The 24,623-nt window shown below is 37.5% G+C and overlaps 1 protein-coding gene across 3 annotated transcripts in view; it reads right to left on the minus strand.

The window, feature by feature from the left end:
* The window catches only part of LOC310898192 (uncharacterized protein), a 31,839-nt gene that overhangs the window by 2,250 nt on the left and 4,966 nt on the right, over positions 1 to 24,623 (minus strand). The window contains exons 1-7 of one of the 3 annotated variants that reach the window (XM_083832753.1): positions 20,489 to 22,708; positions 19,893 to 19,980; positions 18,210 to 18,337; positions 16,893 to 16,949; positions 16,767 to 16,816; positions 14,483 to 14,606; positions 4,655 to 4,763 (exon numbers count right to left, since the gene is read on the minus strand). In XM_083832753.1, the coding sequence (XP_083688879.1) occupies positions 4,673 to 4,763; positions 14,483 to 14,606; positions 16,767 to 16,816; positions 16,893 to 16,949; positions 18,210 to 18,244 (357 nt within the window). In that variant the 5' untranslated portion in view covers positions 18,245 to 18,337; positions 19,893 to 19,980; positions 20,489 to 22,708 and the 3' untranslated portion in view covers positions 4,655 to 4,672. Of the gene's footprint in view, positions 1 to 4,654; positions 4,764 to 14,482; positions 14,607 to 16,766; positions 16,817 to 16,892; positions 16,950 to 17,891; positions 18,338 to 19,892; positions 19,981 to 20,488; positions 22,709 to 24,623 lie in introns of those variants that run through there. The other 2 variants (XR_014583068.1, XR_014583069.1) reach the window with 2 other exon arrangements.

The following is a 24,623-nucleotide window of genomic DNA, read 5'->3' on the forward strand; positions in this document are numbered from 1 at the left end:
AATAGGGTTAAACAAGCAAGCTTCCTAGTGAGGAAATATGGCGAAGTGTTCTAATTTCCTTGGTTAACAGAAGGACTTAAGCCGTTAATAAACATGATTTGGTTTTCAGAGCTGCTGAACTCCTTCAAATTTCACTAGCTAATAGAAAACATGTAGGTATTCCCAGTCTTTGGCACCCTGGACTTGTTCCACTGACTCCAGGTCTACCTAAACCTGATTCAACCATCAGCTACACAGGAATTACTTTTCTCTACACAACTGGAGCCAGGAGTCAGACTCAATGACTCAATCTTTGTGGGTCCCTTCCAACCCAGGCTATTCTGTGATTCCATGAAACAGGCAACTCACTTTACCTGTGAGACAGACACAGGAAAATTTTAGACTTTGGCTGATGTGGTATTTTGGGTTGGGTAAAAAAGAGTATTTTCCAAGGTTTTCTTCCTGAGACAGAATGGGGTTGTAGTGAGTCTTTGAGTCTCTTTCTTTGTTTTGGAGAGGTGTTTTTATTACTTTTTTATCCTGTCTGAAATGTAGAATATAAAGTCCCTTAAGAAGAGAAGGTAGCTTTCTTTTTCACTAATCACTACTGTCTGTGGTGTGGGGAAGCAGATAGCAAGGATATATCTGCCTTTGTGGGTGTATTACATAAATAATGCTAAATGGAAAACATGCTGATTGTGCTGAATGGTAACTAAACATGGACTGAAAATCTCTGTGCCTCCAAAACACTTGTCAGTACAAAGGCAGGAAAATACAATTACTTCTGCTCTGAATATCCCAGATATATGCAGACACTCACCGGGATATTTGTATGTTTATGTGATAATGAAGAGTAAAAAAATACCTGTAAATTTTAGACATTGCCATAAACAAAATGCAGCAGAGTATCTCTGCACTACACATAGGGTACCACAAGATGCAGTGAATTCCTCTCAGAGATTAGGATTCAGTGTAAAGAAGTAAATAGCTGAATGTTTGTAATAGCTACATTTGAACACCTGCAGGTTCTGGGAAGGGGCAAAATCTTTTAGATGGGGGGTTTAGATGAGGGAAACATAAATAAATAAATAAATAAAGTGTAATCAGAAACAAAGCCAAAGCTCCAGGCTGTTGAAGCTGGAACAGTGCCGCTGGAGTCATTTAAGCTCTGACAACTTGCAAAAGCAGAGATGCTGGTCTAGAATATTCTCAGAACACAAACCTTTTGTATTGTTCTGTCTCCATTATCAATGCAGAAATTGTTCACAGAAAAGGTATTAGCTCTGAAGCAGACACACTTGTAGCAGCTTTGGGAAGACTTCATGCCCTACAGCTCTTAAGAATCAAGCAGGATGTTTCTGAATCGGGACTTTTTTTTGCTAAATCTGTCTTCACTCAAAAGAGCACTACGAAATTAAAACTTCTGACAGGTATATATGACAGCCTGCAACATTCTTCTGCATCAGCTAGGAACCTGGACGGTCCTGTCGCTGTGATACAACTAAAGTATGAGGAATGAAACCTAACTCCCAGTTCATCTGTCAGTAGAGTAGGAAAGGTCAAAGCTCTTGCTGAAAATGAACATTGCATGGATATAGGTATGCAAATGAAAGTCTACCCTTTGGGAAGGATGGATAATCCTTTAGTTGACTTCAAGCATTACACTGAAATGCTATCTAGAATTTTTTTTCTCTTCACTAAAGCTAGAAACTGTAAATCTGATAGAAGGCAGGGTCCCTGACAAGATTTCAATCTTGTAATTGTGTTGACATGATATGTTCAGATTGCTAAAAAGCATTTCATTTTATGCCGTATAACAGCTTGATTTAAAAAATTCAGCACTACCTAAAAATTAATGTTGTCTCTATCAGACAGATTGAAAACATTCAAATTATGGTTAATGGAGTCACCAGGACATAAGGATGCTTACAGGAGAAAGCCAAAAAAAATGGAGTCCTGGACAATGCTGTTACTCATTGTTGCAAATTGTTACAAATGGCAAATCAGTAATGAGTTTGAAAATGGCAGAGTTTATTAGACATCAAGCCAAAGTCATTAACATTATAAGCAATCATTTCATTAGTGATGCAGAGTTGGTTTTGCTTTTAATGATTTAAAAAAAAAAAAAAAGGGTGCTCCTACTCTGAAAGACCAGAAAGGACCTTTGTGAAATCCATTTCTAACTTTCTGCATAAGGTAGACTATCAAACTTACCTCAATGTAACCATGCCTAAAGCAGAGCCCTTTAGAAAAAATCTCCATTCTTCACTTACGATTGCCAGTGATGGAGACTCCATCAAGCAATTCATAAATTACTCTACTCAGTATTTGTCTTCAGTTGTTTTAGTAAAAAACAAATACATACTCATTCAAATATAGCAGTGGTCCTCATACCTAGCCTAAGTGGAATTAGACTCAAACATCCAGGCTTCAGGCCTGTCGGTGTTATTTGCCTGCTTGACAGAAGAGTCCTGGTTACAGTCAACACTGTTTGAGTAGAAGTGATAGAATAAGTACAATAGTGCATAGCAGCCACTGTGACTCACAGAATAGAGTCCGTTTCTCTTTTGCTGCCTTCTGCAAGACAAAATAAAATGGTAATGGGTGAATTCTACACTGTGGATCTATAGTGCATTTCTTCTTGAGAGGACAGAGTCATGTTATAGAAAATATCCTCTTCTTTGCCTTCTGATGCCAGAACCCAGCACACATTGCCAGGGAGTGCAGAGGTCTCTCATGGTAAGAAGTGGCTTTGGCATCTACATAGACATTCTATTTTCTTTTTTTTTTTTATATAGGTTGAAGAACTAAAGGATTGAGTATATGAGTCAAAATATATGTCCACTCTTAATAGAGTAGCGTGCACCAAAAACAGTGTAAGCTTCATAACTGCTCTAAACTATATGAATACTTACTTTGAAAGCACTGTGTAATCCACTAAAATCCAAAATCTTTATGCTCATCTCAAAAAATGAAATGTACTGTCATAAGCTATTCTTTTTAGGCAAAGAAATAACAAATAACTGATAATTAAATGCATTAACAGTATAACGATGTTCACTGGGAATTTATTGACTGAATCTCAAGATGGCAAAAAGTGTATACCCCTGCTAGAGGTTCAAAAGCCTAAGAGAAAGAGTAAACAGAATTACATTAATAACTACTGACAGGAGTGAAGAATTTTATATTGCACAGAGATTTTCTAATTTGTTAACTCTGCCTAGTAGAATTGATAAAAATTACATTACTAGACAGCATGACCTCATGAAATGTCTATGTTGCTTTAAACCTTATGCATTTGACAACTGCATTCTACCTAACGACAACAAAAGGGCTATTTATTTAAAACTCAAAACAATATATATATATTTTGATCTTTGTCATACCAAGTCAGAAGAAATAAATTACATCTTTAGAAACTACATCTTTATTATAATCATATTTGCATAGTTATTAATGGACATAAGCATTCCTCATTTTCCTTTTTGAATTGGTTAAAAGCAACTATAACAATGTACATATTTTAAGCATTGAAGCACGTTTCTGTGAATTACATTTAACACTTAAATGATAACAAAACGTTTCATTACACACAGAACAGCATTTGTGATCTAATGTGCTATTACTGTGACTTTTCTCTTCTGAAATCTCTGAATATTCCCAGAAGTCAAATTATTTGGTGTAAATAATTGGCACATTTGTTTTCATATTGATCTTCCGTAAAGCCTATTATCTAAAAGAGAATACAGTCTAAAACCTTATGAAGAGTTAAAATATATCTGAGGCCTCATTTATTGTCTGGTTGAATAGTAATAATATAAATTATAATGATTGTTCCCTTTCTGGAATTCTGATGTACTTAGAATTGTATAGGTTGGTTTCCAAAGCTCTTATGAATTTAATAGGCCCCATTTCTGTGAGTTGTAAACTTCTGCCTGAGCTGATTTTTGGCACGTTATTCTGAAAGGGCAATAGTTGGCTAGGACACAATACAATAAATGGGAAAATGTATGACTTACCAGGAGGGCAATTGCTCATAACAGATTAATGGATTCACTTAATATTTCTGTAAATTCAACATCTCTTAGTGCATACAAAGTGTCAGCAACCTATTTTTGCCACATTGAACACAGGCTCTGAAACCTGCTATGGAAGCAGGTTCAGCCCGACTGCTGAAACTTCTGTTGTATGAGCAGAGAATATTAACACACATACCTGAATCTTTCCCCAAGGGTCTAGTTTTAGACTCAGAAAGATACCATGGAAGACAGCACAATGTGCCATGAAATGCTTGCAATAGCCCATTTGATCAGTAGCTTACATAGCAATCTGACACTATACTGAAACCTTTAGGATTTTTTTATATGTGTTGTTTCATAAATCTGCCAAATAGTCTTTTTAAAGAACATCTGACAGTCATAGACCCAACAAGGAAGCAAAATGATTGCAGGTTTGTTCCAGTCAAAGGGTTGAAAACTGTGGTTTTGAAGCATCACAGGAAAAGCAATCCATTCACATATCTCATTTTCAACACTGTTGAATCCTCTTTAAAAAGCCAATATAGTGTTTTAAAAGCTGTCTGTATGGCATTTTCACCTTCCTGAAGAAACCCTGTAGTTTCATGATATCAGTACATTTTCTGGTCCTCCCCTCCAATTCGAGGCTGGTCACTTACCTAGACAGAAGAGAGCTTCTAGTTGGATTTGCTATGCGTGATTAACACCCTTCTCTTCTCAAAAATGCTGCTGATGCCCTTCAAATTTTTCACAGGTATTTTCAAAATCCTGTGGCAGACAGAGAACAATCATTTATGTTTGTATGAGGACCTCTCCGACATGATGTCACTTACTACTAAACAGCCTGCTCTGAAGTAAATTGAAGTGAGCATAAAGTCTGCAAGGAATTAAAAAAAAAAAAAAAAAAAAAAAAAGATTTATTTAAAACAAGATTTGTTTGATAGGCTTAAATCAAACTCCTTATTCCAGCATCTCCTGTGACAATGTAAGCGTTCATACTGGCATGTTTTCTCTTTCTTTCATGCTGAAGTAAGGGCATTGAAATGCATTGCTTTTGTATAAAAGATAATTGCTGTAAAGAGGCATTCACGTAAAACAGGTGGGAGAAGAAATAGGAAAGCACTTATATTTGTTGTACACTAACATACAACAAGTAGTTGCAAAAGGCTGTGATCAGCTTGAAGCTATTAAAGCAATCTTTAAATTGGAGCTTCCAAATCACGTTATGTTTGTGCTTATCGGTTTGGAGTTATTTAGGGCAATCTTGATGATACTAGTCCTTTTGGAGATGTTCATTGAAAGGAGAGACCAAGCAAAATTATTCAACTTTAAAACTGACCAGGTGGACCACAGAGCACACCTATTCTGAAGGCACGTGAAGAAAACACCGCTATATGATAGGCAGCAGAGGGGTAGAATTTGGGGTATCTGGGTGTTTTCCCAGCTTAGAGGGAATGAGACAAGATGCTGGGCACGAGCTCTCCCTTGAAATAGCCTTCAGGCAAACAGGCTGCAATTCCCCACATTCTGAACATTCAACTGACAATATTTATAAAAAGCTTTGAGATTTTTAAACAACAGAGGAAATTTAAATGCAGCACAGGGGCTAACCAACTTTTATGCTTTTTTGTTGAGGATCCACAAACGAGTACCCTTAAGTTATTATTCACCAAACTTTACAAAAAGAATTAAGTATTAGCCCATTTTTGAAGATGAGGTAAAGACAAACGTTAGGCTTTATATATACAATTTCACCAATACAGGTGTATAATGAATTTAATAGGAAGACAATGCCTTTCATATATATAGTATAGCTCTTTATTAATGATATTATGCAAGCACAGATTCAGATGAAATCAAAAGCACAGTGGAAACAAAACATTTAGTCCTGGATTTCTGTCCCATAATTGGGGGGGGGGGGGGGGGAAGGAGCCTCAAATTAACCAGACGAAATTAGTTACAATTCATTTCGTAAAACATGCAAATGAAAATTTACTTTTCCTTTGTATCTGAGACTGAAACAAAATGTATTAATTTATATCTTTATTGCTACACGCAACCAATCCATCAGGGTTATTATACTTGCATTTTATTTTTAATCTTACCTGCATCTGCTTATGCTTTCCCTCTTGTTCCTTAGCCTTCTCTGGCTTAGATTACTTTCTTTACTATACTGAAAGGAGCTTGGCTTTTTGAAAAGAGGACATTTTCAGATGTACCCATCATCTGGCATAGTTAAGACCCTAAATCCACAGCTGGAACATTTCCAGCTGGCCAAGCAGTTGAAACTAAATAGTGTATCCTAAATAACTCTCTTATCACAGAAATGTAAAACTATGTGATATTGAAGTAGGACAAGATTACTATCAGTGTAACACAATTATCTGTATACCTCAATATCATTTTGTCTAAAGAAGCATGGAGATTTCTTATGGACACAGTGTGCAAATTTTGTGAACTACTCGACTAGAGAAACTGCACTGTTTGCCATGACAATTCATTAAAGCTGCACTTTCTGATTTTTCCACTGAGGTTGATTGAGAAATGTGAAAAGCCGACATTTGCTCCCAGACTTGCACAGCTGTGGGACAATAACACATCTGAAAACTGGAGGAAAAACAAATTCAGAACTAGCAGAGCCCTGGAGATTTCAAAAACATTGCCCATCATCTCAGTCAGAGCCCTTTCTTAGACAAGCATTATTACCAAATTGAGTATATACTGATGTGAATCATTCCATGAAACTACTTGCAAGACATAAACCATCACATGTGGCTGTAAAATCTGCAACTGCAATTTACGTTGAAGAGTTCTTTGATTGTAATTAAACTCTAATTCCAAGACAGGAAAAGCGAATTGTCATGTTCTCCACATGGTATTTCATTTTCAGATGCTGTTCCTTCACCTTTTTCATCTGGAGGCATGACTCTGGAGTACAAATTATCAAAAGTGAGCTATAATTTTGGATCTGACAGAAAAAAAAATATGAGTGACTCATAGACGCTATGCATCTGTTATCATAACCCTAAACATGATTATCTGGTTGATTGAACTCACAGTTTTTACATGAAAAAGATGCAGTTTCTGCTTTGAAGAACACTTTAGCTTCGATAAATAATCACAGGCATTCTTTTGCAGCTTATGACTACAATCAAGGTAAAGCATAAAGTACTTGGTAAGTGTCAGGTGTCTTTTAAAGAAAAAGAGATTATATGGGCTTGAAAGTTAAGACCCAAAAATTACAAAATAAGATATAGAATAGATATGATCTTTCAGTAAAGCACTGTATATGGTGTAAAGCCAGTAGTACTGACTTAAAATCAAGAGTTAAGGATTCAGGCAAAAATTCTAAGTAAGGAACTGGAGAAAGCCAAGTGCTGACAGTGAAGGCAGCTCTCTACTTCTTGGAATTTTTAAAGAATCAGTCTTGGGACTGATGTCAGATAATGTTTTCATAAAGGATACCAACTAAAAGAAAAATATGTCAATGAAGTCTCCTGGTGACCCAAAATTTGGACACTATACTGAAGAGAATCAGTACATCATGTGAGAACAGCATGACCTTTAGGAAATAAGCAATAAAAATTGGTCAAAATACAAATTTAACTCTACAAATAGACAGATTCTGATTTTCTGAACAACAACAAAAATTTCCAAAATTTTCTGAGCTGCAGACAATATAAAAAGAGAATAATAAGTTTGAAATTAGTTGGTATATATGTGGTAGAAGAAAAAAAAATAGTAATTATTATTGATTGTGGAGCAATTCACCCAATCTGTGACAGGCTCCCTGTATCTCCTTTGGGACTGCATCAGTGAGGTGCCTCCTTTCAAAATTTGGCCCCTCAAAACTCACGTTCAGCTTCCATCTAACCCCGAGGGTGCCCAAAATGGCCAGGACTCTCTCCACATACCCATCCCAGGTCTTAGCCCCACTCAGGTCACAAGGTAGCACAGCCCACTCCCTGTCCCACTTGCAGTATGGCTGAGACTCCCAAATAAAACCAGTCAAATCACAAAGCTGAACCAGAGAAGGGTGCACTCTCTCATGATCCTGTTTGCTCGCTGCTCTGTCAGTACACACCTAAGCTGTAAGTAATCTGTCTTCCCTTCCTAATTCTGCAGGAAGATACCCTAAGGCACTGCTCGCTTACAATTTCTTAAGAAAAGAAGGGCTTCCTCAGATCTTCTTACTAAATCTAGGCTTTTGAAGGAATAATTGAAAATTTAGAAAAAGGAGCCCCTTCCTCAACACATGCTCTCAGTATTTTCTATTAGGTATTCACTGACTGGAGTCTAGCACTGACCTTTCTCAGGGGAATACCATTGCTTGGAGGCTATAAACTCATTCTCACACTTATTTGCCATGGTCTAGAAAGCATTTCATTATTTTAAATACAGTGGAAGTGCAACAGGAGGAACTGAGAGCTGTGCCCTGTATTCAGGCCGGGACACCTCTGCAAAGCGAACGTTTCTGTTCTCCTTACAAACTGCCTTTTCTCATGGACTACAGCTGAAGGGAAACTTTCCAGCACAAAGCTAGCTGCAGCAAAGCCATGCTGTTCTCTGTACAGACTGCCAATGGCTCCAGCTGACTGGGCCATAGGTAAACGTTCCTTAATTTACTGCCGCTGCTAGTAACATAAACACCTCATAGGCAACGTCAGACTTCACCGTGCAGCTGCATTACTTATGGAAATCACACTTTCCACCAGAAATTTTTGGCTGGCAAAAGAAGTAACTTAATTCTGACTTGATACATTCCCTGAAGGATTTGTGGTTGTTATTTTTTTGTTCCAGTTGCTTCCTTGTTCAGCACAAGTGCAATGAATAGGCACCAGGCTGCCAAAAAACCTTCAACACCTTCAGTAATTGAGTGCTATCTCTTAGGCACCCCAGTACCCGTCACCTTGGGATTAATATTTAGTCCACAACAAAGTAGCTGAACTTTAATTCCCTTTTTCATGTGAATAAAGCCCCTGAGTCAATGATTAAATCAACCTGTTTTTCAAACACTCAAGAGCTGTGAAGCACGTGTTTTGTAACAGCAGCCAACCAAACTATGCGAAGCTTTGATTTTTGGTTAAAGCCTCTGCAATGTACTTTTTTCCTTCAGGGAGACTGAATTGCTAACAAAGTCAAGGAAACTTTTCTATCTTTACTTGCCAGTGTCAAACAATATTTTCTTCAGTTTAGAAACAATTGCAGCTGTGACCAATTTGGCAAATCTGATGAATACCCTGTGCATGTCTCCTAGCTGAGAGCTAATTAATCATTTCCTTCCTCCCTAATAAAATACATCTATTTAAATATAACTAAGTAAATAAATAGTTCCAGCATTGCAAACTTAATGATAGATTTTTCTGTACTTTGGGTAGATCCATGATAAGGCATATTCTTACCAAATAATACATCATTGGATGTGTCTTTGTACTTCACAAGGATCTGTACATGACAAAACTGGAACCTGAAATGCATGGAGAGTTATCTGTATGTAATTGTAATCATATTCTACAGTGAATATTTCCTGCTTAAGATGATCCAAAAGTCCTTCAGTTTCTGTACTCCTTTAAGAAAGTCATTTTTTTAACCAGGGATTTGTAAAAGGAGGTGTTCAGAAACTGCTATATTCACAACACAGAATTAGAGGATTTTCCAGATATTAAACTAAGCTCTCGGTTTCTAGTCTTTTCATTAATATCTCACAGCAATAATTCAGGTGTCAATAAAGCCAACATAGAGATCCAATAAAGTGATCCAATAAAGCCATCATGGAGATGATGTAGACCTCTTCCTAAACTGTTTGTGCTGGGATGCCTTTGTGTTTTCCCCACATAAAAAACCCTCACATTTCTAAAACTTCCGCTTGTCTCCAGACAGGAAAGTTTTAATGGTCTCAGACATCCTGTGGCATATTTAATAGGCAAAATACGTATTTATATTATGTTCTGCAGAAAACGTAACTTTGTCCCTTTTCGCTTATTCTCAGTAGGCAAAAATGAGTAACTTCTACTTTGTCTGCAGATACAGCATATGCAGCACAACCAGAAAACAACAATGGAGAGCAAGAAAAGGAATTTCTTGCTCATATCATTCCTGTAATTCATAGAAAAGCTATAAAGTGAATTCTACTGATAATCTTATTCAAGGAATTTCACCAGCGTCTTTGGATTTTTTAATTTTTAAGGCATGTTCTGAAACAGTTCTTTGCAAAATCCTAATATATAAAACAGTTGAAGAATTATCTCCTTTTATGAGGTAAAAAGTAAAAAAATAAAACAAACAAACAAACACCACTTTGTGCTTCCCTAATGTTATGTTTACCTACTTGGTAAATTTCTATTACAGAGAAATGTTTCTGGAGGCAAAATAAAGAGCAGTAAGAGAGTTCAGCCAATTAATTGGCTTTATTAGCCTGGACATCATTCAGCACCTTGTAGGGTTTTTTTTGTTTGTTTGTTTACAGGGAATACACAAAGTATCTTACTGTGTACCTGCTTCTCCATGGTCCCAAACTAATTGGGCCAATGTCTCACAAATTGCCTAATTGGCTGAACATTCCTAGCCTTCTGATTTTAATCAGGGACTCATGGTGCATATCAATAGCCTGCTTCATTACGCCTGAAGAAGATCCAGGCTACTGTCCATTTTCAATTAAATTGTATTTTAAAAGAAAAGCAACTTGACCTCTTGGAATACTGCATAATAGGTTTAAAAACTTAAGCTGCTTTTCCACTTTTTTTTTTTTTTGGCTTTCCTAGTATAACTAACAAATAGAAATAAGCACCCCTTATTGCAGTATATCACCAAGGAGCAGCCTTTCACACAGCAGTGGATTAGCTGCATCATTTTGTGATGATAACACCTGGAAAAAAAAATCAATTGTACAAGAGTATACAGAGTTGTGTCTCTCTAAAGCCTCAGAGCAACCTGTTAGTATTTATTTTATAGACAGACCTAGAAGCCACAAAGAAAGAGTAGGCCTGACCAAATCACATCAGAGGGCTCCAATCCCAAAAGTTTCATCCTTTAAACAGACAACCGCGGGTAAGAGAAAAACTTAGGAAAGGCATATAGCAGGTCTGTCACAGAGCTGGCAACAGAACACGCATCCTTCAATATCTATACCAATTCAAATGGTCAATTTTATTTATTTCTCCTTAATTGTGTCTCATATTGAAGCACCCATTATTCCAGGACTCTTGTGACATCCCTGCAAGGCTCTGAGGCAGCCCAGAGCTGCCTTGTTCAGCCCAGAGCAGAGCAGGCCGAGGGGAGGCCTCATGGCGGCCTGCAGCTCCCTCACGAGGGGAGCGGAGGGGCAGGCGCTGAGCTCTGCTCTCTGGGGACAGCGACAGGACCCGAGGGAACGGCATGGAGCTGGGACAGGGGAGGGTCAGGCTGGGTGTTACGGAAAGGTTCTGCACCCAGAGGGTGGTCGGGCACTGGGACAGGCTCCCCAGGGCAGTGGTCACAGCACTGAGCTGCTGGAGTTCAAGAAGCATTTGGACAACACTCACAGACACATGGTCTGATTTTTCAGGTGGTCCTTTGGGGACGCAGGAGTTGGACTTGATAATCCTCATGGGTCCCTTCCAACTCAGATATTCTATGATAACTTTCCTCCACTTCAGATTTCAGGGGTTCTTCTCATCTATGATTCTGTGATCTATCTGGGGTGACAGCAGTTGTCAGCCTGTATGGTTCTATGTGTGATCCAAAACGAGAACCAAATTAAGAGCTATACATTAGATAGCCAAAGGCATCACTGCTCTGGAACTTTTAGCGACTACGTAAGATTTAAAAAGCATCCTGTTAAATAATGAATAGGAGACATGAGAAGTTTTTGGTGTAAAATATCAGCAGTTCTGGGAAAGCTGGAAGCAAAAGAAAAATCATGTCCCTCCAGTGTGCGCTGGCAGTGTTGTTGAAAACCTCTCTGCTCCTTTAAGCTGTTGGGTTGTGTTGAACAGTTAACTGATTAGAGCACACTCTTCTTTGTAACAACAAAAATCTGTAATTCACGTGCCCCAGTGTTTAGGAACAATATTTTTCTTCAGATTGAATGTCACAATGTTTTTTGTGAGTGAAATGTGACTGTGCTTTCTAAAGCTCAGGAACAGTCCCACACATACTGTGCTTTTCCATCATCAAATGACATGAAAGCATAAGACAAAAACGAACACAACAATAAAACTGAAAAAAAAAATATTCACTAAACAATAGCCTTACTAAACGGTACACAGCATCCCTCCAGATTGAGGTCAGAGGAAATTTTAGTTCATGTAATTGATTATTACACACTTTCAATGTCCTTGACGTACATCAACACAACTATCCTCTAATGTACAACTGTAAACAAGAACCTATGCACCCCCACCTAGGAATTCATCTGGCAAAGACAAGAAAGCTACTCTTAACTCATGTTTGAATCATTTTTTTCTTTATTGACAGATTCTCCAATGAAAGTCAATCCATTCTCTTCAGAAGGACATTTTCTTCAAACAGTCCCCCCACATATAGCCAAAGGACTCCAAAAAAATAAATAAATAAAAGATGCAAGAAATTAAACCTCTCAGAAAAGAAGTGTACAATATGGACACTATGGAACTATGGAATATTTATAGAGTCTCCTGCAAGGTCTTTAAATATTCTAACTTGGATGCTTGGAAGGAATTACCATTCTATTTTCACTGATGACAGAGAGAGACTTGGACCGTCTTGGCTAACGTTAGCCTTTGTGAATTCTGCCACCTCTCACACTTCTGACCTACTTACCTTCATAACATAGACCCCCAAACACCAGACTATAACGTTGGGTGTGGTTTTTCCAAGCTTACACCAAAAATGTTTGTGGATAGTTCAACTAGATTGCTAAAGGCATCAGGATCCAGGAGAAACAAGACAAACTATTCTTTGTTGTTCTCAGGTGCTCTCTCCTGAGCAACCAAGCAGACACATCTAGATTCCATAGCAGCTATCTGACGCTAATTACATCCATGCTAGACAGAAGACAATTTTGAAGTGAAGCTAATTAGGCATTCCAAAGACTTACCAGATAATATAGTGAGTTTGTTGTCACTGAAAGTCTTGAAATAAAATGTACTGTCTTTCTAAAAGACACATTCTTCATCTCAAGAAAAATTGATGCTCAGATTATGGAGTTCAGTTCTCTGGTCTGGTTTGCACAAGAGGTCAGATGAGCCCATCTTAATGGTCTCTTTTAGCCTCTAAATCAGTAAATATTTCCATGATGAGCCAGAAAAATAAGTTGATACTATTAAAGCAAAAGAGTAAAAAGAATGAAAGAAGTTGGTTTTGCCTATTAACATTCAGAAGTGGGATAGAAATCAGCCTTTGAAGTAATATTCATTGTGAATTATTTAAAAAGCAGAAGAAAATGATAAACACTAATTAAGTAGAAAAGTACTATCAATGCTTAGCCACTTTCTTCATCCCCGTGGAGGACAACATTATCCGTGGTTTTCGTTGTTGTTTTGGTTGGTTCACACTAAAGTTCACAAAGTATCTTGCTTTCTTCATGAGGTTATTCCACACCTTAACAGATTTGGTTGTAAAGGCAATTTCTCTGACATTCAGTTGACACTTGACTCCTCCAAGAGTCAATATGTGTAGATCTATCTAGGAATACAATGTATGTGTAGCAGAGAGTAGACAAAATCTCAGAAAGTAACAAAAATCATCTTTAACAAGACCATTTTCACACATTTTGAGTGTTAGAAAACTGACACTCAGTGACTCAAAGAAGCGCTAATCTAATTCATCTTCAATATTTAAGGGTGAGATTTTAAAGTCGTGTAGGGGACTTTGAATACAGTGATTCAAGTAGAAAAAGGGACTGTGAAGGTAACTGAGAAAGGGATTTACCCAAGTACATACAAAAATGCCACCACTGACTTGGGTGGGTGACTGACTCCAGCTGTTTTATCTTCACCGTATATACAAAATAAGTGACATGTTAAAAGAATAAAAGTAGTCTTATCTAAGCGTCTCAACTGCAAAATGTAGATTCTCCCCCCTAAGCCCCCCCACGCCCACCCGAAAAAACCTCTTACTCAACTGGTAAAACTTAATTTCATCACCTCATGGCCTTCTTCATCACTGCCTGCCCTTTGTCTGAAGGAGAGCGGTGGTTGTTCTCCAGAAGGAATTCCATTCTTTTTCTCAGCACTTGACAATACCAGCTCCCAAAATGATTTAAACAATTTGGAAGATAATTGCCAAATTGGGTTACAAGCATTGCAAAGAACTTACAATTTTTATTGGGTTCCTTACCCCTTTGCCAATGCAAATGTATCAAAAATGTCAGTTTTGCTTTGGTTCCTGTTAGATGAGATTAAAAATAAAAGCAATAAAATTTATTCTAGCAAAACAAAAGACAATGTTCTGGATTATGAAACAAACCAACAAAAAAAAAGTTAAAAAATTAAAATACCACAAAAAAGAAATTTGCATTTAGGACATACCTTACACAACTGTTCATTCTTTCCTTAAAAACATTCAGAGGAAATATAACAACTTTTAAAGAGAAGGTAAGGGCAAGGGTCTCCACTTTTGCAGGCATGTCAGACATACTGTGTAAACTGCAAACTGAAAAACAGAAGAAAAAAACTCAGAAGAATTGTCCTTCCAAACAGGACCTCGTTGAGCCTTTATTCAGAAACAGAAGCTAAAAGGGTAGTAGATCATTCATTCCGTGAAACATTTTCATTTCCAGTTGACCTAAAAGGTTAGCTTGGAAGCTGGCAATCTATCCTTCATAAATATGCTTTTCTAACTTTTAATATGATTTCAACTTTTCTTGAAGACCTTTCCTGACATACTAATAACATAGATGAGAGAGTTTGCCCTGAGAAGCCTTCTTGTTCTTTTCTATTAGTTTGGGAGTTTGACTGTCTCCAGACTCAGGAGAAACCCAGACAAATTCAGGAGATAACCAAACTCTACAAATTATGTTCATGTTAATGTTTAAGTATTTGAAGTAATGTATGGTACTTAAGTAATGTATTAAGTGCCCAAAGGTACTCACAGAAACATCTAATTTCTCTGACAAACATCATCCTCACGCTAAACTCTCAGACAGTGTAAACCAACTAATCCTATCCCTAATAACCTAACAAGTTAGAGTCCTGTTCCTATGTCTGGATCTTAATACAGAAGAACATGCCCTCGGCCTCTGGGCAAAACAAAGAAATTTCAAACTTTCTTAAGCAAAGAAAGAAAAATGAGACCCATGCTTCTCAGCTAAATAGTTCTACCAGTATTAGCAAGAGTCACACACTCTTACTGTGCTCAGTTAAAGTCTCTAGGGCATTTTGAAACAGCTGCAGGACAAGGGGCAAAGAACCCTCCACCAGCGCCATGAGGGGCTGCCATATTCACTATTGCATTGCCTGTGCCACCTCTTGGTCTGGTCTCCAGTTCACAGTGTGGTAGGAAGGAGGGCAATTTAAACCAAGGAAAGGGAAGCAGCAGTTCCTTAAATCTTATTGCAGCTCTCAGTGTCTGTGCTGCAATTTGCTCTCCTGAAAAGATGAAATTCACAGCCGTGTTGGGAGCACTAGCTGGTCGACACTTATAAACATAGCTTAAGGCGTAAATCCGCTTTTTGATCAATATGACTTCAATGACTGTTAAACACGATCAATCCTATTCTCCTCTCAGCTACCTGTTTGCAAATTAGATTTTCAGTGAGTAAAGCATGTCAAATTTATTATAGAACAGTATTGCCCTCCTGTGGCCAAAGACTATTCTGAAGAAATAAATCTTAAGAGATTCACTTCCCCTTTATTTATTTATTTGCTTGCTTCTTGTGCATCACCCCAGAAACAACAGGCAATCTTTTTGAAAAGAACTCAGAACTGGGAAGCTCACCTCCAAGCCACTCCAAAATGTAGATCCAGAGCTGTGTTTGGCATGTTATGGCGTAGCAGCTGAACACAAAGAGTACGGAAGTAGATATGATGCCAGGCCCTCTGGCTCTTTACATTTCTCCTGATGATGTTATTCACATAAAAAGTTATGATTATCTTTGTCATCTTCAGTGGTCATATTTAATAGCAACAGCATGTCTTTCTGTGCACCATCGATTATTCAGTCCTCTTCTACATTAGATTCATTTGCATTTTTATTAATCCAGAGTAGAAATATATCCTGCCCATTTTCAGACTGAGAGACAGCCGTTTAACCCTTCCCTGGGAGTAAGCATGGGCCTTCCAGACCTTACCGCAAATCCATCTAAGCAAGCAGATTCCATCTGACTTTAATGTCTTTGGATTAGGTCCCTAGAGTCACACATACACACAAAGCCTGACGACGGAGACTAGAACGCAGTGTAGACACATGCAGGTCAGGGAGCAACACAAGGCTCCCTACAGCAAAAGGAAGGAAAACCAGGCTACAGAATTAGCGTGCAGAGCAGAAGAGAACATCCCACCCATGAATACAAACAGCATTCTGAGATCCCCATAATTTAGGCAACCAGTACAACTTATCGAAATGAACTTGCACTTTCACAGGTAAAAAACATAGGAATTGAACTTCTTAAGTATTGGATCAGCCATACGCCTGGAGAGAAAATTGTTGCAACAAAGGACCCATATATATAAATGACAGGATGGGTGTAGATTAAAGCAGTCTAAATTTTTCACTATTAAGTCCAAATGCTCTTAAAAATCAAGTTACAGTTTCTGTGAAGATTAATTGCATTTGATGTAGTTCATGGAATGTGCTTGACCTGATCTGTTTTACCTGCCAATAGCCAGTTAATATGACTCAGCTTTTCTGTCCAGCTGTCAGGGCTGAGAAAAAAAAAAAAAAAAAGGATTTCTACCTTTCTTTTATAGTTGCCAGCTATGACGTGCAAAAATAACTTACCTTTTCTTTCTCACAGACGGTATTTTTCTGACAGTCTCCTCGCTGATATTGTCAGTGCTGCAACAAGTGTAAAGAGATTATTAAAAGTAATTATGGTGATTTTACTTTAAACTTTAAACCACGACTACTCATGCCTGACCCTCATGGCTCTTCTGTGGCATGGAACAGAAATAATCCCATGTGATCAAATGCTCTGTTACAGCAAAATAAGAGTCAAATCTTATCACTAACTCTAATTTTAAGAAGGGTGCAAAGACCTATTTTCTGAAACTGATTTATGATACGGTGATAGCAAGGAAGTCCCCTATGAATTTTAATAGGTTAAAATCAACTCCAAGAAGACAAGGAGTCAATCAAGTCTGGCTTCAATTTATACATGTATTTCAGTATTTCCTGCTCCATGATTCTTGTATTCTCCATTGAAGTTGGAGACTCACTTGCAAATAATCCATACAACCAAGGAAAGTCAATAAATACATCTGAATTCAAAATTCCTCAAAAAAATAAAATAAATAACAGGATGTTTCTGGAGAACATACTACCCAAAACAGAGGACGAATAGGAACCCTGGGCCATGACCTAATTACTCTGCCTTGGCTGTAAATAGTCTATGTACTGCAAGGTATTTAACAATGCACAATCTATAACAAAATTTTGTTCCAATTAAAATAAAATCTACTTTCCTTTTGGATAAGTATTGACTGCAAATTTTCCTAGCTGCTCAATATTTATTTCTGATAAATGAACTTTACTGTTAATCTTAAGAGAAATGGTATCTGCTAGTATTAGATTCCAGAAGAGTCTATAGTACATGATGGGAAAATAAGGATTATATACCCAGCTGGGTATATTTAGAGAGAGGGCAGGATAATGAATAACTCCTATTCTCTTGGAAGTATACTAAATGGTCTTTTACCTATGCTTCCCTTCCAAAAACATTTTGTGCAGACCAAGCATGCAGAACTGCAGCCTGGAAGCAGAATGTTTGAAAAGGTTTTATCGAGGTCACAGTGAACATTGCCCACTTATTACACTTAATTCAGTGTAATAAATGTTTATAGATATGTGCCACTTAAGACAACGCTAGAGAAATTAGGTTTATTAGCATTTGGTTTAATTGGGCAGATAACCAATGTCTTCTAAATGGAGGTATAAAAACAACAGCATTTTTCCAGCTCAGGCTCCACTGCTGTGTTACAGCAAAGATGATTAGTGGCCACATCTTCCAGCAACATCCTCTAGCACAGATGGAAATAGACAGACATTCAAATTTCATTCTGGGAACCCTGAAGACTTCTTCCATTTCCTTTTGTGTACCTTGTTCCTAACCTTGTACCAGTGAACAGGCACATTTGGATTTTCCTTCTCGCTCCCAAGGTCAGCACATTTTGGATTGTTCACTTTACTTTTCCATCTTTCCTGATCAGTTTTTATTTGGATGTTATCTAGGAGAAAAAAAAAAAAAAAGGGAAAAAAAACAACAAATAGAAATGATTAAGTGGCTCACATTTAGATTTCCATTTATTTATATTTTTGGCTGGTAAATATGTCATCTGTAGTGTTTAATATTAGTTATGCTACATTTAACACTATGCAGAACTATTCTTTTCATTTAACCACTTTTCCACCAAAAATAATTTTCTTGACAATTACACTGATTTCTTTGTTGTTAGTCCATCTTGCAGAAGCAGGAGAATCCAACTGAAACAACAGGGTACAACAGCAGGATGCCTCCAGCTTGTGCAGGTTTGTCTGCCTCCCTTCCTGCTTTTTGACTCAGACTATAGCAAAGAAAGTCACTTTGTCATCCCTCTCATAGCTCACACTGATCAGTTATCTTGTATTTGTTCAGTACTTCTTGCTCTGTAGTGCAACTCCACCTGCACTCCTCCACAGCATGTCTCTACTTGGACTGCATATATATCAGGCAAGAAACAAGTCTTTTTCTCTGGCTTGTACGTTATTTTTCAGGCTGTCATAGCACTATAAACTAAAAAAAAGATTAGAAGTGTTCTCATTCTTGGGACTGGTGTAATCTCATCTCCCTCTACAATTATTATCCTCTTGTTTCATTCCGCCCAAGCAAACATCCAGCCACTGCTACTTACATATTTTTCATTTGAATGCCTCATAGCCAATATGGATAACAAGACACCCTAAAAATTGGTGTTTGGCTTGTGAAATCCTAACTGAACTGTGTTTTTTCCTTCCTTGGAGAATTTCTCTGATGCTTATTGTGAAGCACTAAGATCTCAAACATAGCAGGTGATGTAGAATTTTTTTTAGCTCTAAAATCTTCTTTGTCTTTTCTGGAGGAAGAGTATTTCTTTCAGCTGGACTAGAAGATCCCATCTGTTTAGTTGGCTCAGTTTTCTACAGCTCCCATGACCCTTCTTCTGCCTAAACAGCTGAAACTTCAGGAACAGTAATTAGAATGAAAACAACTCCTTTTACACTCTTGAGTGCTCATGCCAGAGCTCATAACACTCTGAAATGGCAAGCCAGCTTTGAAGGCTGCTCACCAAAAATTCAACCCCCACATAACAGTAACTTGAAAATTACTGCTGCCCCACTGTGAGAGGTCTGACAACAAATACCCAGAAAATAAAATGTTTATTGTATGGTTCAACAGATACTAAAAAGATGTCGAGCTACATCTGAATAATGCAGAACTGTGACATACAATTCTTCCTTCTGCATCTCAGAAGAGTGTGGCAGTTCAAATAAGCTTTGAAAGGTATAGCTATTGCTTGCTAAAATTTGAAAAGTATATAGGCAATGAAGGGGGAATGGGAGGAAAATAAAGGGATGAAGGCATGCATTATGCAGCTATACTTGAAAAGTTGTGTTGTGACAATAACAGAATTTGAAGGAAGCTCATGAACATATCTAAACAAGGAATGATATAGCCAAAGTTAGATGGGAAGAGGAAGAAAAAGCAAAAGAAGCAAGAGACAGAAACTATTCAAGGTGGCAACATAGCCAAATAAAAACACATACGTTTGCTCAATACTGAAGACCTCCTGTTGTCATGCTTCATAGTGACAGTCAGCAACATAGAAGCCATCAGGATTCCTGTCCTACATTTCTGCAGGAAAAAGAAGGATCAAGTTAAACGGCAAAAATACCTTTAAGGAGCCCTTGACTAAGTTCCCAATAAAAAAGATACAGTTGCTCTGACAGAAACCTGAAGTAAAGGAGCACATCTGTCAGGTTTGTTTCTATTCTGCACTGCTGAATTCCCCAAAGGATCATTCAGGAGGAACAGAGTTCCAGTCAATTATTTGTTATAGTTTTATGAGAGAATAATGCAGCACTTGGTATTCAAGGACATGACACTTGGCATTTTTCAGAATCCTTTCTGTTATTCCACGTTCTCTTTCATTAAACTGTTCTTGCATTTTCTATTGAATTACACCAAAACACGAGTTGCACTGACAGGCTCCACCTCAGAGAGCAGCTGCATTTCACTGCCAGGTGAGACACCTGTCAGCAATTAGTTTGATTGTGGGGTGGGTTTTTGTGCACTTACTGTTTATTTTATACTAATAATTTACACCATAATCTCTATTTAAAAAACTTACCTATATACTTACTATTAAAAATTGAAGCAGTCACACAACGGAATAGTAAAGTCCATGGTGGTACCAGAAGGATCACAAAACAATGAGGGTTTCCAGGATTCTGATATGAGTGCTTGAGAAAATGTCTCTCACTCCAGATCTCAAGCTTATTCAGTCCCTAAACTCCCACTCATTAAAACAAGTCAAGATTCCAACTACAAGATCCATATTATCACCTCAGCAGTCATGAAGAAAGAGCCCCTAAAAGCATTCATTGGGAATTGGATAAAAAGGAAAGCTGAATCCACCACAGCAGCCTGAAGTCATCTAGAGCTGTAGTAAGGAGGACTAACACAAACAGATAAGAATGCCAATAAGTAGTAGATTTCTTCCCAAAACAACTCGAGGTTCACTTGATTCAGACAGAATGATCTCTTCTAGAAGGGCAGAATTCATAACCTGGTTTTGATACGTTCATCTTTAGCAACAGCCCTAAACAGTTTAGCTAAGGAAGCAATTTCAACAAGATAATAGTGATAGAAAACTGTTAACACATAAAAGAATTACCTACTCCAGAGAGATGTTTTACAATAACATTATCCCAACACTTGTTTTCTTCTATCACTAAAATTAAATGCATGGGAGAAATGATACACTTTATGAGAAAGCACATTTAAAAATAAATTTCAAGCTGGTTAATTCTCCTTGATGTTCCAGTAATTCCATGAAAGACATAGGTAAGATGTTAATGTAATAACAACCATTTCCCCTGTCTATTTTTTCTGCATGTTATAGGATTCATTTTCTTCAGGTTGACATTGTTTAACTTCCTGCTTGAATGCACAGAATTAAATCCAAGGAAAATAAAAGAAGTTGTTTCAGAAAAAGAAAACAGTTGCATAGCTTAATTTAACTTTAATGGATCAAGTAAAAAAAAAAAGCTTCATTCACACAACAGTTTTCCTATGATTCAGACATGGAACAAAGCAGACCCAAAACGTCAGAGACTGGAAAAGGACACATTATCTGGGTTTGCTTAGACAGGGAGTTGAGAGTCACCCATGCAGAGAATCAGAGAGACAGATGCTGTGATGAGGGCTGCTCGTCAAATGGAGTTTGCAAAGAGAAGGAAGGTTTACAATGCTCTTGTAGGTACAGATGTAAGCCTTCAGGCCTTCTGTGGAATGAATGCATTTCAGGCAGCTGTGACGTCCTATCACTGTGAGCTGTTGCAGACTCCTGAAGGGAACATCAAAAGAATCCAGCTACTGGTAACCTGGCTGAAGTAGTCAAAATTTATGTCTAGAAGCTGAATCTTACCAGAATATATATTCTTACAGAATCTTCCATAAGTCAGAGACTTACAGAACAGAACCCAGTGAAGGAACAGGCTTAATCCCTTGACAAACAGGATTGTATCTTCAATGAGAGATTTCAGCTCAGTTAGTCCAGATATGATTTAGGTTTTCCAGCCCTGTAAAACCTAAAGCAAATCTGAATAAGTGCTCTTTAATGTAAAGCAAATGAGTATATAAGGAACTATACATCTCTATGAAAAAGCGTGTGTAAGGTCCAGAAAGATGCTCTCTCTTCTGTTACTAAAAGAAAGTAAAACAAGAAATAGGATCCCTCTGTGCTTGCAGATCTATACTGAGAAGCAAACACCAGACATAGATGTTGTTTTGGGTCACTGAACAAAGACAATCGGGAAACTCCAAAGCCGTCTTGATTTGAAAGGTTCCTGTGCTATTAAAACCCAATATTAACTCAAGTGTGTTTTACCAGCATAGACCTGGATCTTTATATGGCCAAAAAGCTTTTGAACTGTTAAGACCTAATCCTAAATACAAATAAAATCCTGCAGAGCCAAGCAGAGCCAGCAAGACTGCAATGGTATTAAGGTACACTTGTGGTTTTCTTCACAAGATCAGTCTATAGCTAACTGCTGTGATGTGTACCGCGGGGAGCTTTGGTTTGCAGCCATCATTAGAATAGGATAGATACTTTTGAGCCAGTTTTACCCTTCTATCACATTTCTTACACTGCTCTGGGACTGAATCTAGTCATTTAAAGAGCACGTACACTCTCCTGCAGAATAACAGCTGATTTTTACATTTGGATGGATCTTTAGTTATATCAGGCCTTGGATAAACTCTATTAATTAACACACAAAACCAAGAGAAAAATTCAAGATGCTCAGGGGGGTGAGATCTACAGTGGTTACCACCAAAACTGTATTATTACCCACTGTAATACCCCAATACACCAGGACTTACCTTGGTATGTGTAAAGGTACTATAGTATCCCAGATGAAGTTACAGGTAAGTAACAGGTATTTGGAGACCCATTCATATATTCTCATATTTTTATTCTGTAATATTTAATAATCAGGGAACTGTGAAGTTACTACAGATATAAAGCAGACTACTCAAAAAAAGCTGCCTAAATAGTATAAAATGCTAGATTTCATAGACGAGAACAACTGTATAGAAATCTATAACTGGGTAAACTTTTGAAATAGACATTACCTGACCTTATTTTTCTAGGTTGGTACTACATTCTCTAGAAATGTGTAACACTATTGTTTCTCTTCCAAATGGGTAGGAACAAAAAGTTAGTTGAGAATCTGTCAAAGATATCTGTTATGATGTGGTTAATTTACGAAACCACTAAACAGTGTTGGACATCTAGATTAATCTTCTTGTAAATGAGGAAAAGAGCATTTATAGCACAGATATAATAAAGGCCTGATAACTATTCTTAGTCAAGAAATGTAGGATTCACAATTGCTTTTCATCCCCAAATCTTTCATTGACTTTTGTAGTGCATCTTTCTGAATGGGACTAAAACTATATAGATATACATATAGACAAGAGCCAATTATCATTCCCTTTACAGTTTGGACACACTTGTCAAATTTATATGAACACAAAGGATCTATTTATTATATTAGCTCAAAGAAGATAAAAGGTCTGTCAAAAGGCAGTTTCTATTTTTACTAAAAAGGAGAATGGCCTCAAAAAAAAAAATCACAGAATCACTGAATCATCTAGGTTGGAAGAGACCTCTAAGATCACCCAGTCCAACCTCTGACCTAACACTAACAAGTCCTCCACTAAACTGTATCTCTAAGCTCTACATCTAAACGTCTTCTAAAGACCTCCAGGGATGGTGACTCAACCACTTAATAATACAATTACAAAATTATTTGCCTTTCCTATATACGAATTTCCTAAGATCATTTAAATTAGAAGTGAAAGACAAGTGTACATGCCCTTTTTACCAAGACAGATACAAGAAAGGACGTGTTAAAGGAGTTAGGTTAAAGAGGAGCAGTAGGACATAATTTGTTGCCCAGTGCACTGATGAGTCTTCTCAGCAGAGACAAGGGTATATGATATTAAAGTAATTAAATCAATTTTATAACTGTTACTGACTAAGTCTAGCTCAGGCTTAATCTTGCACTACTGACTGGATAGGCATCTAGAAAAATAAGAGTTCATGATTTTAATAGATATATTGTCAGATACTGCCCTCTTACAAAAGTGATCACAGAACCACAGAATGGCCAAGGTTAGAAGGGACCTCTGAAGATCATCTAGTCCAACACCCCTGCCAAGCAAGATCACCTAGAGCACGTTGCACAGGAAAAATTATGATAAATGGTGATGTCTGGGTCTGCAGACACTAAAGCTACATTCATTTTTGGTCTTTATAGAGATCCTGAGATTACGTTTAAGGTTCTGTTAAATCCGTGTAAGACCTTTCCATGCTTTTAAGTATAGAGAAGTAAGAAGCAGAAAGTTAGTTGAATTCAAGTTACTCGGATCACAAGAGCACAGACTAGAGTATCGATGATAAAATATTCTGATGGAATTACTTTTCAATAGATGGAGGTTTGCAACCTAGGACTTTCATTGTAGTATATTATACATTGGGAAATTAAACTTCCCTAGTGAAATTTCACTGGTGTATGATGCATACTTGAAAAACTAAAGATCACTGAGGAGGGATAATGGATATGTTTAGCCTGGGGTTGTGTTTATGTCTACAGTGAGAGTTAGGTTTAAAGACAGGAGTAGAAACAAAGAGAATTAGAAAAGTAGAAGTCAGTTTATTGCTGGATCTTCTAACCCTCAGAAACAAAGGAGAGGGAGTGATAATAAGA

This window comes from Anser anser, assembly GCF_964211835.1.
Source record: "Anser anser genome assembly, chromosome: 4".
NCBI classification, from domain to species: domain Eukaryota; kingdom Metazoa; phylum Chordata; class Aves; order Anseriformes; family Anatidae; genus Anser; species Anser anser.